The sequence below is a fragment of the Gekko japonicus genome, unplaced genomic scaffold (genome assembly GCF_001447785.1).
Source record: "Gekko japonicus isolate JY-2015 unplaced genomic scaffold, Gekko_japonicus_V1.1 scaffold717, whole genome shotgun sequence".
Lineage (NCBI taxonomy): Eukaryota > Metazoa > Chordata > Lepidosauria > Squamata > Gekkonidae > Gekko > Gekko japonicus.
Window position 1 is genome coordinate 183,667 of NW_015164204.1, and position 14,882 is coordinate 198,548.

At 50.9% G+C, this 14,882-nt stretch overlaps 1 protein-coding gene across 1 annotated transcript in view; it reads right to left on the reverse strand.

The window, feature by feature from the left end:
• PLEKHG4 (pleckstrin homology and RhoGEF domain containing G4) overlaps window positions 1–14,882 on the reverse strand; it is a 76,953-nt gene that overhangs the window by 17,916 nt on the left and 44,155 nt on the right. Inside the window, exons 11-15 of the mRNA XM_015408394.1 lie at window positions 14,534–14,632; window positions 12,407–12,555; window positions 6,819–6,957; window positions 5,400–5,522; window positions 3,576–3,770 (exon numbers count right to left, since the gene is read on the reverse strand). Coding sequence (XP_015263880.1) covers window positions 3,576–3,770; window positions 5,400–5,522; window positions 6,819–6,957; window positions 12,407–12,555; window positions 14,534–14,632 — 705 coding nt within the window. The remainder of the gene's footprint in view (window positions 1–3,575; window positions 3,771–5,399; window positions 5,523–6,818; window positions 6,958–12,406; window positions 12,556–14,533; window positions 14,633–14,882) is intronic.

Here is a 14,882-nt window from a genome sequence, read left to right on the forward strand (position 1 = left end):
AACCACTACACCACATGGGCTCTCCCTACACCACGCTGTTTGGACATCAATGCTGGAAACTATGGGTGCCATATGGCACTACTGCATGAACTGTGGAAAATCTGTGGTTGGATCTCAAAATGTCTTTAATTTTATAGAAGAGCAGTTGCTCCCTAAATTGAATTGGGGCCACCATGCTGGAGGGAGGAATGGCTAATCCAGACCCCTGCCCCCACCCCATATTGTTTTCTTGATCTAAACCCTAGTAGGAAAAATACAGGTACCTAAATACTTCTCCCTCAGGAGGACAAAGAGCAGCTTTTAATTTTTTTTGGAAGGGGGGAGAAGATTTAGCTCGCAGAAAAGACCTTGAAGTTGTTCAACGGTGCAGGACAGTTCCTGTTCATGTTCTCCCCATATACATCTTATGCATCATTTCCTTTTCCCTCTGCCATACCAGATCTTGCTTACAGTTTTCAAAAGGTTGCAAAGGGCAGAACCACAAGGATTTCCCTTTCTGGAAATACTGAAGCTGGCCAGCCTAAAAAGGCTGATGAAGAGTCTGGACTCATTCAAGCCAATCCAGGGACATGAACCACTTCCCGAGACTTGGTGGCTTTGTGCCAGGAAGGGAGCATGGAAAGATGCTAACACCGACAATCTCACTGTACCTCCTGCCGGCCTCTTTAAGCCTGCAACAGGCTAGTTAACAGCCAGCTTTTGTCTCTGGGAGCATAATGTGTCTAACTTTCTGCTCTTTTGGGAGCCTGTCTGGGGAGACTCTACAGCTAGTCGCTCCTGGGTATTTGCTGGATCACATCTGTAGCACAGCCAAGTTTTTCTGCTCCTTTTCTTGCTCAGTTGCCACAGTTTCCCTAAGCTTATGCTCAGCTAGTGTGCAAGGGTGGGATTTCCGAAGGGGCAAGCAGATTTTGCTCCAGAAAGAATTTCAAGCTGGCTGGGGAATCTTGAAATCGAGTTAAAACCTAGGAGACTAGACCCAGGGAGATCTTAGGAGGGAAATGTTAGAGTCCAGTGACACCTATAAGACCAACGAAGTTTTATTCACGGTGTGAGCTCCCTCTGGGTCTTCCTCACCACTAGGGGGCATTCTTCCTCCACAGTGCTCTGGAAGCAAACCTTGAGACACTGAAAGAATGTGAAGCTGGGGGGGGGGCTTCTGGGCTGATAAATCAGGCTAGCACTGTCTAAAGCGAGCCTGCTTCTCCTACTACCCCCTCCCTCCGTCTTGGTTTGTAAATCAGCAGCCCTGAGTCACTAATGTTTGAAGGAAACGAACTCTGTAAAAACCTTCCTGGGAGCCTCTGCTCAAGAAACGGAAAGCCCAGAGAACTGTCATTTCATTTTGCCAGTGCTCAAAAGCGGAGCCCAAAGGCCAGCCGGCAACAGGTCTTTGCAGTTTGGTTCAGAGGACCAAAACCCAACCCTGGCCTCGCGACTGCCTCACTGCCTCCATTAACCAGTTATGGCTGCCCAGGTGCGGCCGACAAGGAGGTCTCTTCTCATGAGCTAGAAACCAGATCTTGGTGCTTCCATACCTAGGCCAAACTCACCAGCACACGGATGTCCCTGCTCCCTGTTGGCTCTGCTTGCGTGAGAAATTCCTTCCAGACGCCTGAGGGCTGCCTGCCCCCATCCCCCCCCCCCCACAACACCCAGACAGAAAGAAACTGCATCCACTCAAAGACACAACCAGAACAAAAAATGCAAAGGGAATCCGCTTGAGCGGCATACCTTCATGGTTCTGCCAAGAGGGTCCATAGTGCAGAGCAGGCATCAAGCCCTGGGGCTGCTCTCCCTCATCCTTTGCAGTCCAGCCTGAAGGCCCAAGCAACCAATGAGGGGAGCCCCCTGCACAGGCAAACGAAATACCGAAATACCAGATGGACTGCCCCTGGTAACTGGAAGAAAGAAGGGGGGCGGGGGGGCAGGGCTGCTAGGACAGCTGGAGCCAGCTGGAGAGGAGGACCCAGGCAGCCAACCTTGTGTGTTCAGCCACAGAGCACCGCTCCTTGTCAAAGAGTGCAACCTCTGCTCTCACAAAAGACACATACACACTTCCAAAGGCTGTCAAGATCTCTCACAAGCACAAGGAGCTCCTTGCGTGCCCACTCAGTCTTCACGAGCTTACCGTTACCAGCCAATGCCTGCCAGCTCATTCTGAATCTCACAGCACACAGAGGAATTGCGGGGTGGGAAAGGACGGCAACTGAGGTATCCCATCTTGGATCCTAATTGGGTCACCAGTTATGCGCATCAGGTACAGCAGTTAAGAGTGCTGGACTGAGAAGTGGCAGACCTGGATTCAAATCCCACCCCCCCTACCCTGGAACCTCGCTGGGTGACCCTGGGCCAGTCATTTTCTCTCATTCTAGACTTCCTCATAGGATTGTTGTTGTGAGGATAAAATGCAGGAGAGGAAAATGATGCTGTAAGCACCTTTGGGTTCCCACTGAGGACAGCAGTCGGGTTTAAATATCGAAATGCTCCTATAAATGCTCACTTCCTAACAAAAGCTGAACTGCCTTGCCAATAAAACAAGCTCCTGCCTTTGGACAGATGATAACTGTGAGTTTCAGCTGACTTTCAGTCTGACTCAGGGAAGTGAGCGGTCGTTCAACAGGCACAAAGGGTGAAGGGGGGGGGGTGTTCAGGGAGCCCTCGGAGCCTGAGGGAGGGGGAGGAGGAGAGGAAGAAAAGCAGCCCAGCCCCTGAAACTGGGCCACTGAACTCTGGAAACACCTCTCCCAGCCCCCCAAACAATAATTACATTGAAGTGTTAAGTGTTTACTCTGCAATAAGAAAGAGAGTTGCTCCTGATAGCCTCACTGTGAAATGCATCTGCCTTGTGGAAAGTGCTTGGAACTGGGGAGGCCTTTATGAACTTTATTTTTGGCTCAGCAGAAGCTTTAAAGGTCAAGAAAAGAAAGGTTGTGGGGGGAAAATACTAACGCCTCAGCTTGGTCTTGTTTCCGGGCGTAGAAGTTTTGCTGAGTGTGGTGATGAACAACTGGGGGGGGGGGGGTTTTTTTTGAACCACCCCTTAAGGGGGTGTTTCTTTGAACCAGCCCTTACAAGGAGAGCCACTGTCCTGTCATGGCTACAGAGTCAGGCTAGGGTCTTGGACACCCGAGTTCGAATCCTCACTTTGCCAGGAAACATGCTGGGTGGCCTTGGGCCAGCTGCTCTCTTTCTCTGCCAGACCTGAGAGAGGCCATGGCTCAGTGGCAGAGCAACTGCTTTGCATGCAGAAGGACCCAAGCTCGGTCCCCAGCATCTCCTGTTAAAAGGATCAGGCAGCAGGTGATGTGAAAGACCTCTGTCTGCCTGAGACCCTGGAGAGTCACTGTCTTGATGGACCGTTGGGTCTGCTTCAGGATGTGTTTGTGTGTGTAACCTACTCCATGGGCATGTTGTCATAAGGATAAAATGAAGGAGGGGGAAACCACATAGACTGCCCTAGACTCCTCAGAGGAAGGTAGAACAAAAATGATAGATACAAGATATACGGCATTCTCTGACCAGCAGGGAAGGCCCTGCTACCTCCGCACCCCCACCCCCACCCCCGATCTCACCTGGTCAAAGAATTCATAGAGTTTGGCGGTCTGGTCGATCCGGCTCCTGCTGGCCTCCAGTTGGCTGCAGAATCCCTGTAGCTGGTTCCTCCACATCTGCAGTTTGACTCCATACGCTGCATGCAGCTCGGTCAAAGAAAAGTCTTCCCACCTGCCCATCTTCTGCAGAGCTTCCCGTCCCCTTTGGCAGTATTCCTGAAAGCGAAGCTGATCGGTGAGGAAAGGCCACTGAGAGAGCACACCGGTTCTTGGAGTGCTGCAGAGATCCAGTGAAGGACGATGACTTTTTCAGCAGGGCAGCCAGCCCTGACAGCATACCTGTGAGGCAGGTCGGTGGCTTGCTATTGTGCGGAAAACTTATGAAACGTAGGCCGAGTTTCAAGCGGTGGAACTCAGCTCTCTATAACAGCATGTTATGTTTTCCTCACACTGTTCATGGGTCCACATGATCAGATGTGTGTGGTGAGTTCTGTTATTTCTCAAGCACGTACATGCGTCATGGACTGGGACATAACCCTAACCCTCGTGCCATTTCCCCAGCTGGAAGGCTCTGTTTGCCCTGTCGGGGGGCTCCACGTGTAATGATGTGGTACACCTCTGTCTCCCCAAAAGGGCAAAGAGCCCCCCTGGGCAGTTTCAGGCCCTTTCTTCATGTATGCTGCAGTTCTGGTCCAAATCAGACCCGTACATGCCTGGGGATTAAGTTCCCAGCATGGAACACGTAGCACACAGCTGATCACATGGACCTAGGGAAGTTCGAGGAGGACACAAGGAAAACATACGGCACCATTAGGCCCTCAGAACAGGGCTTTTGCATAAAGAAGGAAGAGACAAATCCATCACTCTTTAGAGTTACTAGCTTCACCTCATTGTCAGCCTCCCATCTAAGCCCTGCAATCTGTACGTAAGGTGTTTGTGGGCTCAGTGGGCCCTCAACATGTCAAGTTAGGTGTGGGTTCTGAATCTGCTCTAAAAAGGTGAGAGATTTCAGCAGGAGGAAGGGAGTCAGCATCCGCTCTCCATAGCACTACAATAAGGGAACCTTCCCAGCCAAATCTCTGCCACCTCTCCCAACAGGCAGCCCAGCAGACAATGGGCCAGCAAGGCTTGCAAAGGCAGGGAAGATGCACTGACCTGGCTGGGAATCTCATCTTTCTAAGAGAGCATTCATTCACACTCTGCCCTGGTGGTGGCCACCCTCTCCTAGGGTCTGTCTGAGGTTTTAATCCCAGTCAAACCAGCCTTTCACAAACATTACAGAAAACGGTTTGTGAGCATTCCACTGCTGCTGCCATCCATCAGAGGCCAGGATACCTAACAACATTTTGTGACATCAGAGAAGTTCATCCAACTGAAGCCTGGGGCTTTACTGCTGTCATAAACAAAATCTTTCCACACGCATCATTCACCACAGAACTGAGGGGAGAGGGGGAATAAAATCCACCCAAGTATCCTGCAACATTCATAGTGACATTCCCCCCCCCCCCAACATGGCTGTAAACATGAAAGTTCTTGAGGTTCAATGAATGTTAGAAACCAGTATGATCCAAAACCAACTGGGAATTCATGCAATTGCCAGTGCAGGCATTGCTCCATCAAGTCACTCTGGTCTATAGTGCAGATATCAATGCTTAGCCACGTGCTGGCACACAGGTGACCTACAGCTATGGCTTTATTTGAGCCCAGGGGTCCCAAACACTGGCCTGTCTGTTCAGTACTAGAGCTCAGCCCTGGCACAGACTACCCAAGAACAAAAAAGAGGCTGTCTCTGTACAAATGCAGTCTACCACAGGCTCTGCTTTGCAGATGAGGCCATGCACTCACATTAGCAACCAGCTCAAAATCCTGGCACTGCTTCTGTGCTCGAAGCAGGACCTCCAAAGAATCATCCATCTCGCTCAGCTCTGCCAGCCGCCTCTGGCCAACATTCTCAATCCAGCTGCTGACCTAAGAGGAAAAAAAGGAGGTTCAAACCGTTGCCTGTTATTGGTTTAATCAATACTGGGGAGCTGCCCAGCTCTGGGAAGAATGCAAAAGTCAGCATTTGGGGAGCACACATGCCACTTCTACGCCTGCCAAATCAAGGGAGACTTTTTGCTGCTGCTCTTAAAGCCCTAGGGTACCAGCCAGCCAAACCAGTGTGGTCCAGAGTATCTTCTGTTGAGTTTGGGCATAAAAGAAGCAAGTTCAAAAGCCAGCTCCACAGACTGCAATATGGGTGAATGTGAAATTGATCTATTTTGACCAGCATTTATTCCCAGCGATCCACACCACCAACTGCCCTTTCCCAGACTTCCTGAGGAAAAGAAACCTCCTGAGTAGGAAAGGCTCAAGCTTCAGAGTTCGGATCCTGAGGGGCTGTGGCTCAAGGACTGTGGCTTAGTGGTAGAGCATCTGCTTGGCCTGCAGAAGGTCCCAGGTTCAATCCCCAGCATCTCAGTTAAAAGATCTGGCAGAAGGTGATGTGAAAGACCTCTGCCTGAGATCTTGGAGAACCGCTGCCAGTCTGTGTAAACTATGCTGACTTTGATGGACTAAGAGTCTGATTCAGTATAAGGCAGTTTCATGTGTTCATGCTGGCATCAGAATGTACAACAGCAGCTGGGGCACTAAGAATCATGGGAAACGTAGTTCCTGCAATTCTCATCTTCCCTGGGCACTGCCATGCATGTTCATGCCCTAAAGAGGAGGCCATCCTACAGCAGCAGTTCCCAGGAGTCCTCTCTGCCACCCCCTCCTCTCCTTAAATTACTTTGGGAGATGGGGCCGAGCAAATGGGTAGATTGGCTGCATCTAGTGCCTCCCCCCCCCCCCCCTCCCCCAATGCCAGCAGGCCTAATTTGCCAATTGGGAACTGAGTCTTCTCTAAAAGCAGATTAATTTGACACACCTGTGTATCTAAATTCAACTGATGTAATCAGACCCCTTTCTGTGCTGGAGATCACAGGTTCCAAATCTGAAAGAAGAGGCCTTCTTGCAAGCAGAGACGGCAAAAAGCTCTGCTGAGGCAGCCTGCACTAGGTCCGGGAGCGAAACAAGCCCACGAACCAGAGGCGGCTCCACCATGTTAGCAATGGGACATTCCAGTCTGCCACCCACCATCCCTAGTCTTGCCTGGCACTCGTTTAAGGCCCCCAGAAGGTGCCACATCACTGCCCATCTTGGTCCATGAGCACGTCCTGCCAGGCCTGAGCAAAATCGCAGAGCCGGGCTGCACAAACACCCACAAGGCCAATGACAAACCTCTCGGAAGCACTCTTCAAAGGCCTCAAAGTCCATCACCAGCTCCAGGGCCTGGATTCGCTTGTTGGAAATCTTCACCAGCTGGTGGATCCCTTCGTCCACCTGGTTGTAAAGTGCAATGGCTGCCTCCAGCGCATCTCTGAGAGGGAACCACAGGCGGTTAGTAGACAGAGCACCAGCTCCTTCTTACAAGCTCTGGTTAGATGCTGGCGCTCTCTCCATCCATCCCTCCCCAGCAGTGTTCCCTCTAAGCTGAGTTAGTGTGAGCTAGCTCACAATTTTTTAGTCTCCGGCTCACACATTTCTGTCTTTGCTCAGGAAGGATGGCTCCAGAGCAAGCTAATTTACGCAGTAGCCAAATTCGTCGCTAACAACTTTAATGCCAGTAGCTTTGTTAGCCGCCCTGAGCCTGCTCGCAGGATGGGCAGGGTATAAATATAATAAATAAATAAATAAATAATAAATTTTGTGCTCACAAGACTCCACAGCTTAGAGGGAGCATTGCTTCCCACCCCTATGCCACAGGATGGCTGCAAATATAGCTGTCCCCCCAAAAGAAGGCCTGGAACTGAAAGAGCGGAGGAAGCAGTGAAAGCCCCGAGAAGGTGCAATGAGGCCAGGAGGATGGGGAGGCCACTGAGAGGAGAAGAGAGGCTGACAGGGACACATTTGTCCAAATGACAGTTCCAGAGGGGGCAGCTGTGTCAGTCCATTAGGGCAACCATAAACAGGATTCCTGTGGCACCTTAAAGGCTTTTATTCTGGCATACGCTTTTGTGGACCGCAGCCCAGTTGTTCAGATGGCTGAAGAACTTTGCATTTCTGCTTACACGTTGATGGGCTGCCCCCCACCCAGCACTGATGCAAGCGGGGACAGAGGCCCTGAATGAGAGAGGACAGCTCTCTGTGTACCTGTACCTAAAAGTTGGCTGTCTCTCCGATACTACAGAAAGCCTCTTAAGCACATTGAACACACAGGTGCTCTCCAACATCAGTGCTGACCTGGCCTAGGACTTAGCATGGCAAGAAGCTATGCTGGTGTGAATGCAACTGCTTCCCTCTGTGGAGACGGGACAGCTGCCTTCCCACTTTTCTCGAAGAAGGGCTCTGTGTGACTGGAAGGCTTCCATAGCCCTCCATGGAAAGGACCCATCTTCGCTCTTTTGTATCTCTTAGGGCCTAATGATACCAACATCCAGTTGAACCGGACGTGCTGTGTTGTGACTTAAGATTCCAAGGTGCAAAGGAGGCTCGGTTTGGATAAAGCTTTGACTCAGTTGAGAAGGCTCTCCTATAAGCCTTGGTAGAGGATCTCCGAAAAGAAAGCCATAAAGCAGAAAACCACCCACGATGCCCCCCGTGCATACCTTCCGGATGGAATCATCCCCCCCCCGCCAATGCACATCCAGGACTGCAGAGTCAACAAGGCATGTGACAAGAAATGAGAGGCTTGGGTTCCCCCTAAGGTTCTTTTCCTTCATTATAATCACTCTTGTGGGAGGGGGAAAGGTTCCAAAAGCGGTTTCTGTAGGGGCAATGCCGAGTGCCAAACTATTAATTCTGGGGTAATTTGAAACTCGGATGTCTAAAATTTGTTTTTGGCAGGCTCCCTTTCTGAAGAATCTCTTCCCAAAGTGAGGCTCTTTCAGCCCTTGAGGGGGGAAGGGGATGAGTCATCCATGAGGATGAAGTGGCGAGGGGGGGGGCCCCGCTGGGGGTGACAGCTTTTTCAAAAAAGGAGTGAGCACATTCCCCAGAGCGACCAGAGGCTGCTGCTCAGTTTCTCAAATGTGGGCAACCTTGGGGCAGTCCCTTTAGGTTACCACAGCCCATGGCTGGAGGAAACCCCCTCTCCGGGACTCTGTTGCGGGTCTGGGAGTTGCTCAGCAATAGGCACAGCTATGGCAACCAGAACTGTCCTCATGCAGTGCTGACCCCCAATGCCATAACAAAGCTAACTTGTGCGGTAGACCAGCGGGCGGCAATGATTGGTCCCTGGCACAGAACAGAACCATAGCTCTCCTTAAAGCAGGGCTGGGGCAGCCACTGGAGTGAGCCAACACGTGATCCAGAGAAGGCCAAGGCCTTCATAAATGCAAAAAATAAATAAATGAGTGAAGTACTTCCTGAGAGGCCTGAAATTCCCATTCACAACTCCCTGACTGATGTCTTGAGAACTGGCTGTTTGCTATGCAGCCTCTGTTGTACTCTGAACCGTTGGGAGGAAGATCCTTTGAAAAGGAAATTTTTTCAGCTATTTTTTAACTATTTTTCTGCTAAGGTAGTACTACTGGCTTGGAGCAGGAGCTCCAGACGTCCTACAGAGCGCAGGGGCTATGCAGAAACTGGAGAGGTCGGCCAGGGCCACTCCAATAGGAGCCATGCAACAAAAGAAATTTGCATAGCCTATCGAGGGAGCAGAGGCGTGACCTAACCAGTTGCTGGATGACTTCCCCCCACTGAAGGAGAACTGGCTGTTTGCTATGCAGCCTGCTGGCCCTCAAGTTCTTCTTTCAGATATATTTTGCCCTTTGGCCAGGCAGGGGACCTTTTCAAGGCAATAAAGCACTTTCTGGAGCACAATCAATACTGCTCTGGGCTAGCCAGTGTGTGAGGCCTAGCAGTTCTAACCGAGACGGACAAATCTGCACAAATGGGGATGCTCTAAGGTGCAGCTGTCTCACATATAGCCATGGAGATGTAGCTCTGACAGACAAGGAGACCAAAGCTTAAAGCAAGGCCCTTCAACTTCAGCGTCAAAGAGAGATGGTACAGATGAAGGCCGCCCTCTTCCGGTCATCTCCAGAACGGCAGCCTATAGGCCTCTCAACAGTCTCTGATGGGTCTGTGCCAGTGCCAGGAATATCAACGGACCCTGATGTGCTCTGTTCACTGAGAGAAGCTACATCTCATGAAGCTTCCTAATGCCAAACCAGATCACTGAGCCATCTAAGTTCATCACAGAGGGAAGGGTCTTTCCCTGGACCTGCTCCCTGAGATCTTTCCAGAGGGGATGCCGGGGACTGGACCTGGGACCTTCTGGCAGCAAAATGTGTTGGCTCAACCCCTCAACTATGGCCCCTCCCAAACATGCTCCCAAAAGCTTCTTTCCCACCTCCTTCCCTGGGCAGAGGCTGCAGGGGAGCTCCAGCTACAGAAAGCAGACTGGCTCCTCCCAAATCCCACCACGCCCACTGCACTTCGAGGAACAACCCGTTTCCCTCCCACAGCATGAGAAGAAATGGCCCTCCTTCTCTGCAAGCCACAGTGCTGACCGAGTCAGTCCATTTCCTCTCCTTGAAGTGCCTGCCGGCTTTTTCCTTCGGCACAGGCATTCCGCCCCCTGGCTTGACAGCGTGAACCCTCCACACCCTGCTGAAGCTTGCCTCAGAAGCTCTGACTCCATGAATTTAGGGTGCGCTTGTCCTGTTCACAGGTGAAAGCTCGTCTTCCTAAGCTTCTCTCAGCATGGAACAGAAAAAGCACTGACCTTTTTTTCTGGGGCCTGAACTTGGACCTACAGTTAAAGGACAAAGACCGATCTGGGAAAGCCCTACAGAGAGCTCCCCTGGAATGGCAGGTCTGTCTGACTGCTGCATGGCAATACATAACAACAGTTGTGGTATCAGAGGGAGGTTCTTTAATGAGGTTGAAGCTCCAGACATTTTCTCAAGGATTGGGGGGTGGGGGTGGTTAAGGGGTTTTATTTTGTTTCGTTTTTTAAATTTGAAATTTAGAATTGCTAACAGGCCTGAAGAAAAATGGATGGCTGTGGCTTTTCACAGCAAGGAGGGAAATAATATTCCCTGGTAAAGAATATTCCATTAAATTTTCCTTAAAGGGGCAGGACATTTCTTCCCTCCAGGCAGCTGGCAACCATATTTTAAACCACCTTGAGCCACAAGGGAAAAGTGGGAAACAAACAAACAAACGTTTGTAGTTAAACCAAAGTGAAAGATTTCCAGGATGGCGTTTCAAAAGAACAACACTTTCCCGAGACTTCAAAATCCAGTTCGTTGGAGGAAAGTCGGGCCTATGGTAGGTCCCTGAATGGTACTTGAAACAGTCCCCAAACAACTCCAGATCCTGAGCACATCACTTAGTGCAGTGACTGTGACCTGGTGGTGACCTTCACATGCAATTGGTGGGCAGCTACATTCAGGCCACTTGCCATACGGAGCACAGCTTAGCTCTACTGACAACTTGAGCTTTTCAGCGGGGCAGAAACACAAGGTAAACACACCAAACTTGTTTGACAATAAGGAAAGGGCAGCCAGGAGCCAAGGTCTTTGTAATGCACTGGAGTAAATCAATAAAGGCAGGGAGTCTGGCTGGAGGGGAAGAGACCCAAAGACCCCACTCACAATGACCTGTTTGCTCCTCTGGTAGGTAAGACCTCTCTGTCACTATCGAGTGTCACTCTTCAAGAGTCCAGTTGAGCTCCGTTCTCTCTTCCTGATTCCTGTGGTTTGCTCCAGACATCGTGAAGCAATGATACCTGCTTTGTTTCCTGACTTCATATACAAATGTCTAGCTAATGAGGACCCACCACACACACATACGATGAAGTTACGGTAGGGTCTGGAGATCTCCTGGAATTACACTGATCTCCATAGAAGAGAGATCAGTTCTCCTATGGAAAATGGGTGCTTTGGAGGGTAGGCTCTATGGCACGATACCCCACTGAAGCCCCTCCCCAAACCCCACCCTTCCTAGGCTCCAACCCCAGATCTCCAGGAATTCCCCAACCTGGAGTCGGCAACCCTAGATGGCATGGGCTTTAGTCCATAAAAGGTTAATCTGGAATGAAATCTCGTTATCCTTTAAGGTGTCACAGCTCCTCTTTAGCATTATATCAGCATTGGGAGGCTGATATGAAATACTAAGCAACAAAGGAAGAACCAAAATAAAATCACAACACAGTGCTATTGCGAATACACTTATTGACATACGTCTGAAACATTTACAGAGCATCAGCTTGTCAGCAAAAGAGCACAATTCCTCCCTGCCGGTGATGCACATTTTATTTGGAACACAATCAAAGCTTGGTTGGAATCATTTGAAAAAAATGAACCAAGAGCCAGTTACAAGAATGGTTTGCTTTGGGGTGGAACTCAAATGTCTTTGTCATGTGACCAGCTCTCTATGCAGGCCATATGCACCAGGGGGAAAGGATTGTATTTTAGCTTTCACGGGTGTTTCACAGTGCAGTCCTAAGCAGAGTTACATCCTCGGAGAGGGCCCCTGGTTCACTGGCAGAGCATCTGCTTGGCATGCAGAGGGGACCAGGTTCAATCCCCATCATCTCCAGTGAAAAGGTAGGCAATGTGGAAGACTTCCACCTGAGACCCTGGAGACCTGCCACCCATCTGAGTAGACAAAGCTGACACTGATGGACCAAGGGAAGCAGAGGAACGCCGCTCCATGCGTGGGCCGCCCTTCAAAGCCCACTCTTCCACAGACTGAGAAGGGTGTAACTCACTTAGGATTACACTGCGGGCGCCTGCAGTGTGCCACATGGGACAGGACAGTTTGTACTTTCCTCCCCAGCCCAGTGCCTTGGCCTCTCCACTTCCCTGCCAGCTCACCTGTAGTCCTCGGTCAGAGTAACACAGGACTCCTCCTTCCTCAAGCGGGCCAGCAGCGCCCCACCCTCCAGCTGCAATCGGACCAGCCGCGAGTCCTCAAGAACCGTCTTCATTAACTGCCTGTAGTGCTTTAACAAAGCATCCGCCTCCTGGGAAATTTCAAAACAAACCACAAAAAGTTCTGCCCGTAGTATTCTCATTTTTCAATCATTGCCCCTGCTTTGCTTTCCAGAATCCCAAGCACTCTGCTTCTTGTGACACGTCTGTCCCACCTAGAGATGTTCCTACCTCTGGATCTATAGACCTCTAGGACTACCCATGTTTCCGCGTACAAATCTTCATCAATGTCCTTTTAAAAAAAGAGTTCTCTCTGCAGACTCAATTCCTGGAGCACAGGGCCTGATTCAGCTCAGGATCATGGCATAGGGGAAGGGACGTCAGCCTTCCATTCACCATCTTCTTGACCTGCAATGGCCTGAGGGGAATGCTATTTGCCCTGCTGGGGGATTCATGGGTCTGGTGAGATGCACCGAGGCGGCAAACAGTCAACAGTGCCCTCTGGGGTTGATTTGGATCAGACAGCCATGTGTTTGATGGGGGGGATGGGAGGAGGAGATAAACAGCCTCCTGCCACGCACTGCAGTCCTGATCAGAACTGGGTCCTGCAGACTTGGAACTGCATGCACACATCTGTGGGGCCACCACTGCATGGGGGCGTGTGGCTCCAAACAATGCCTAACTCCCAAAGTGAGAGAGAGATCTCTCCACAGGAGATGGAGGTCTTTCCCTCCTTGGTGGGGGGAATGTCAACCACAAAGACGCAGGAGCTTCGTTGTGGGCATCTTTCTGGCAAGCTGGCTGAGATCAACTGGCTCAAAACATTCTGGCAGGGTACTACTGCTTTGTTGCCAGGCGTCGCCAGCAACAGATGGCTTCCGTGCAGGTGACGCGAAGACAGTATAGACTGGCATGAGCTGCATCGCTATCCACAAGGATGGTGCTGCAGTGCCACGGATACCAGCCAAACCCACTCAGGTCCTTGCTGCCCGTTCCCCATATTGGCAGGCCCTCTGCTGGAGCCTTGAGATTCCTGCCAGCCTTTGCCTCCCCGAGATCCCAGGCAGCTTCCCCAGGCTGCTCCTTATCTTTGCCTACACTGGCAGGATGTGTTTAATAATGATATGTTGGCTTTCAAAGATCCATTGTCTAGCCTTGACGGCTAGCCAGGGGGTTGCGCTACAGCCTGAAGCAAGGATGAACCCCTTCGCCCTGGTTCCTGCACCAGGCTCCAGTGAAGCACATGATCAGTCAGTGTTTATTTAGTTTGCCTTAGCTGACCTCTCCCTCCTCGGCTGGCACCCGGGTCACAAGCAGTGTTCCCTCTAAGCTGAGTTAGTGTGAGCCAGCTCACAGTTTTTTAGCCATTGGCTCACACATTTTTGTCTTCACTCAGGAAGGAGGGCTCGAGAGCAAACTAATTTATGCGGTAGCCAAATCGCTCGCTCACAACTTTAATGCCAGCAGCTCACAGGCCCCAGTCACACGGGCCGGATATCGCGCGCGGGGGGGGGGGAGGCGTGGCTAATTGCCCTGGCAGTTTGATCTGCGATTACGCGATCAGACATGCCAGCGGCACACCACGGGTCCCTCCCTCGGCGCCGGCAGGTAAACGAGGGACCGGAGGGGAATGCCGCGCGCCGGCGCAATCACACCACCGGCGTCTGGAGGCAGCCTGTGGCAAACGTTTACTAGTACCTTGGAGGTACTAGTTTTTTAAGGTGCATTGTCAGCGGTAAGCCACGGGTGCGCTCCACTTCCCAGATGCTGGGGTGTGATCGCGCCCGGATAATCCGCCCACCATCCGTGCCTCTCCCGTGGCAACTTTGCCGTGTGACCGGGGCCACAAAGTACTTTTTCCTCACAAGACTCCATAACTTAGAGGGAGCATTGGTCACAAGCCCTTCTTTTCCCCTTTAATATCCTTTAATTTCCTTTAATATCATGCCTGGCTTCAAGCCCTGCTGCAAACTCTGCATGGAAACTGGATTTTTCTAGAAACTGGGAGATTTTGGGGGGGTAACAGCCTAGAAGGAGCACAATAATGAATGGAGGAGGAAGAAGACTCACCTCCGCTTTGTCTGGTAATCCACTGGACTCCACGGCCTGCAGGGCCCCCGCAAGGAAAGTGGATGCGCCTTGGCACCCTTGCAGCAGATGCTCCAGACGCTGCAAGGACAGCAGCAGAGGGCAATGTCTGTCTTGTATTGGTTTTTAAAAAGCTTATATCCCACTTTCCCCACCAACAACAGTGGACCAAGTTGACTCTCTCATCTTGCACACAACACATAGGAAGCCTTTGAGCAACCACGCACCATAGTTTTCACATTCTGTGTCATTGGTATAGCAACCTTTTCTAATTATCTGCGTGAAGCTCTTACAGGGGAAAAAAACCAATGCAGATGTTTACGTATCAGGT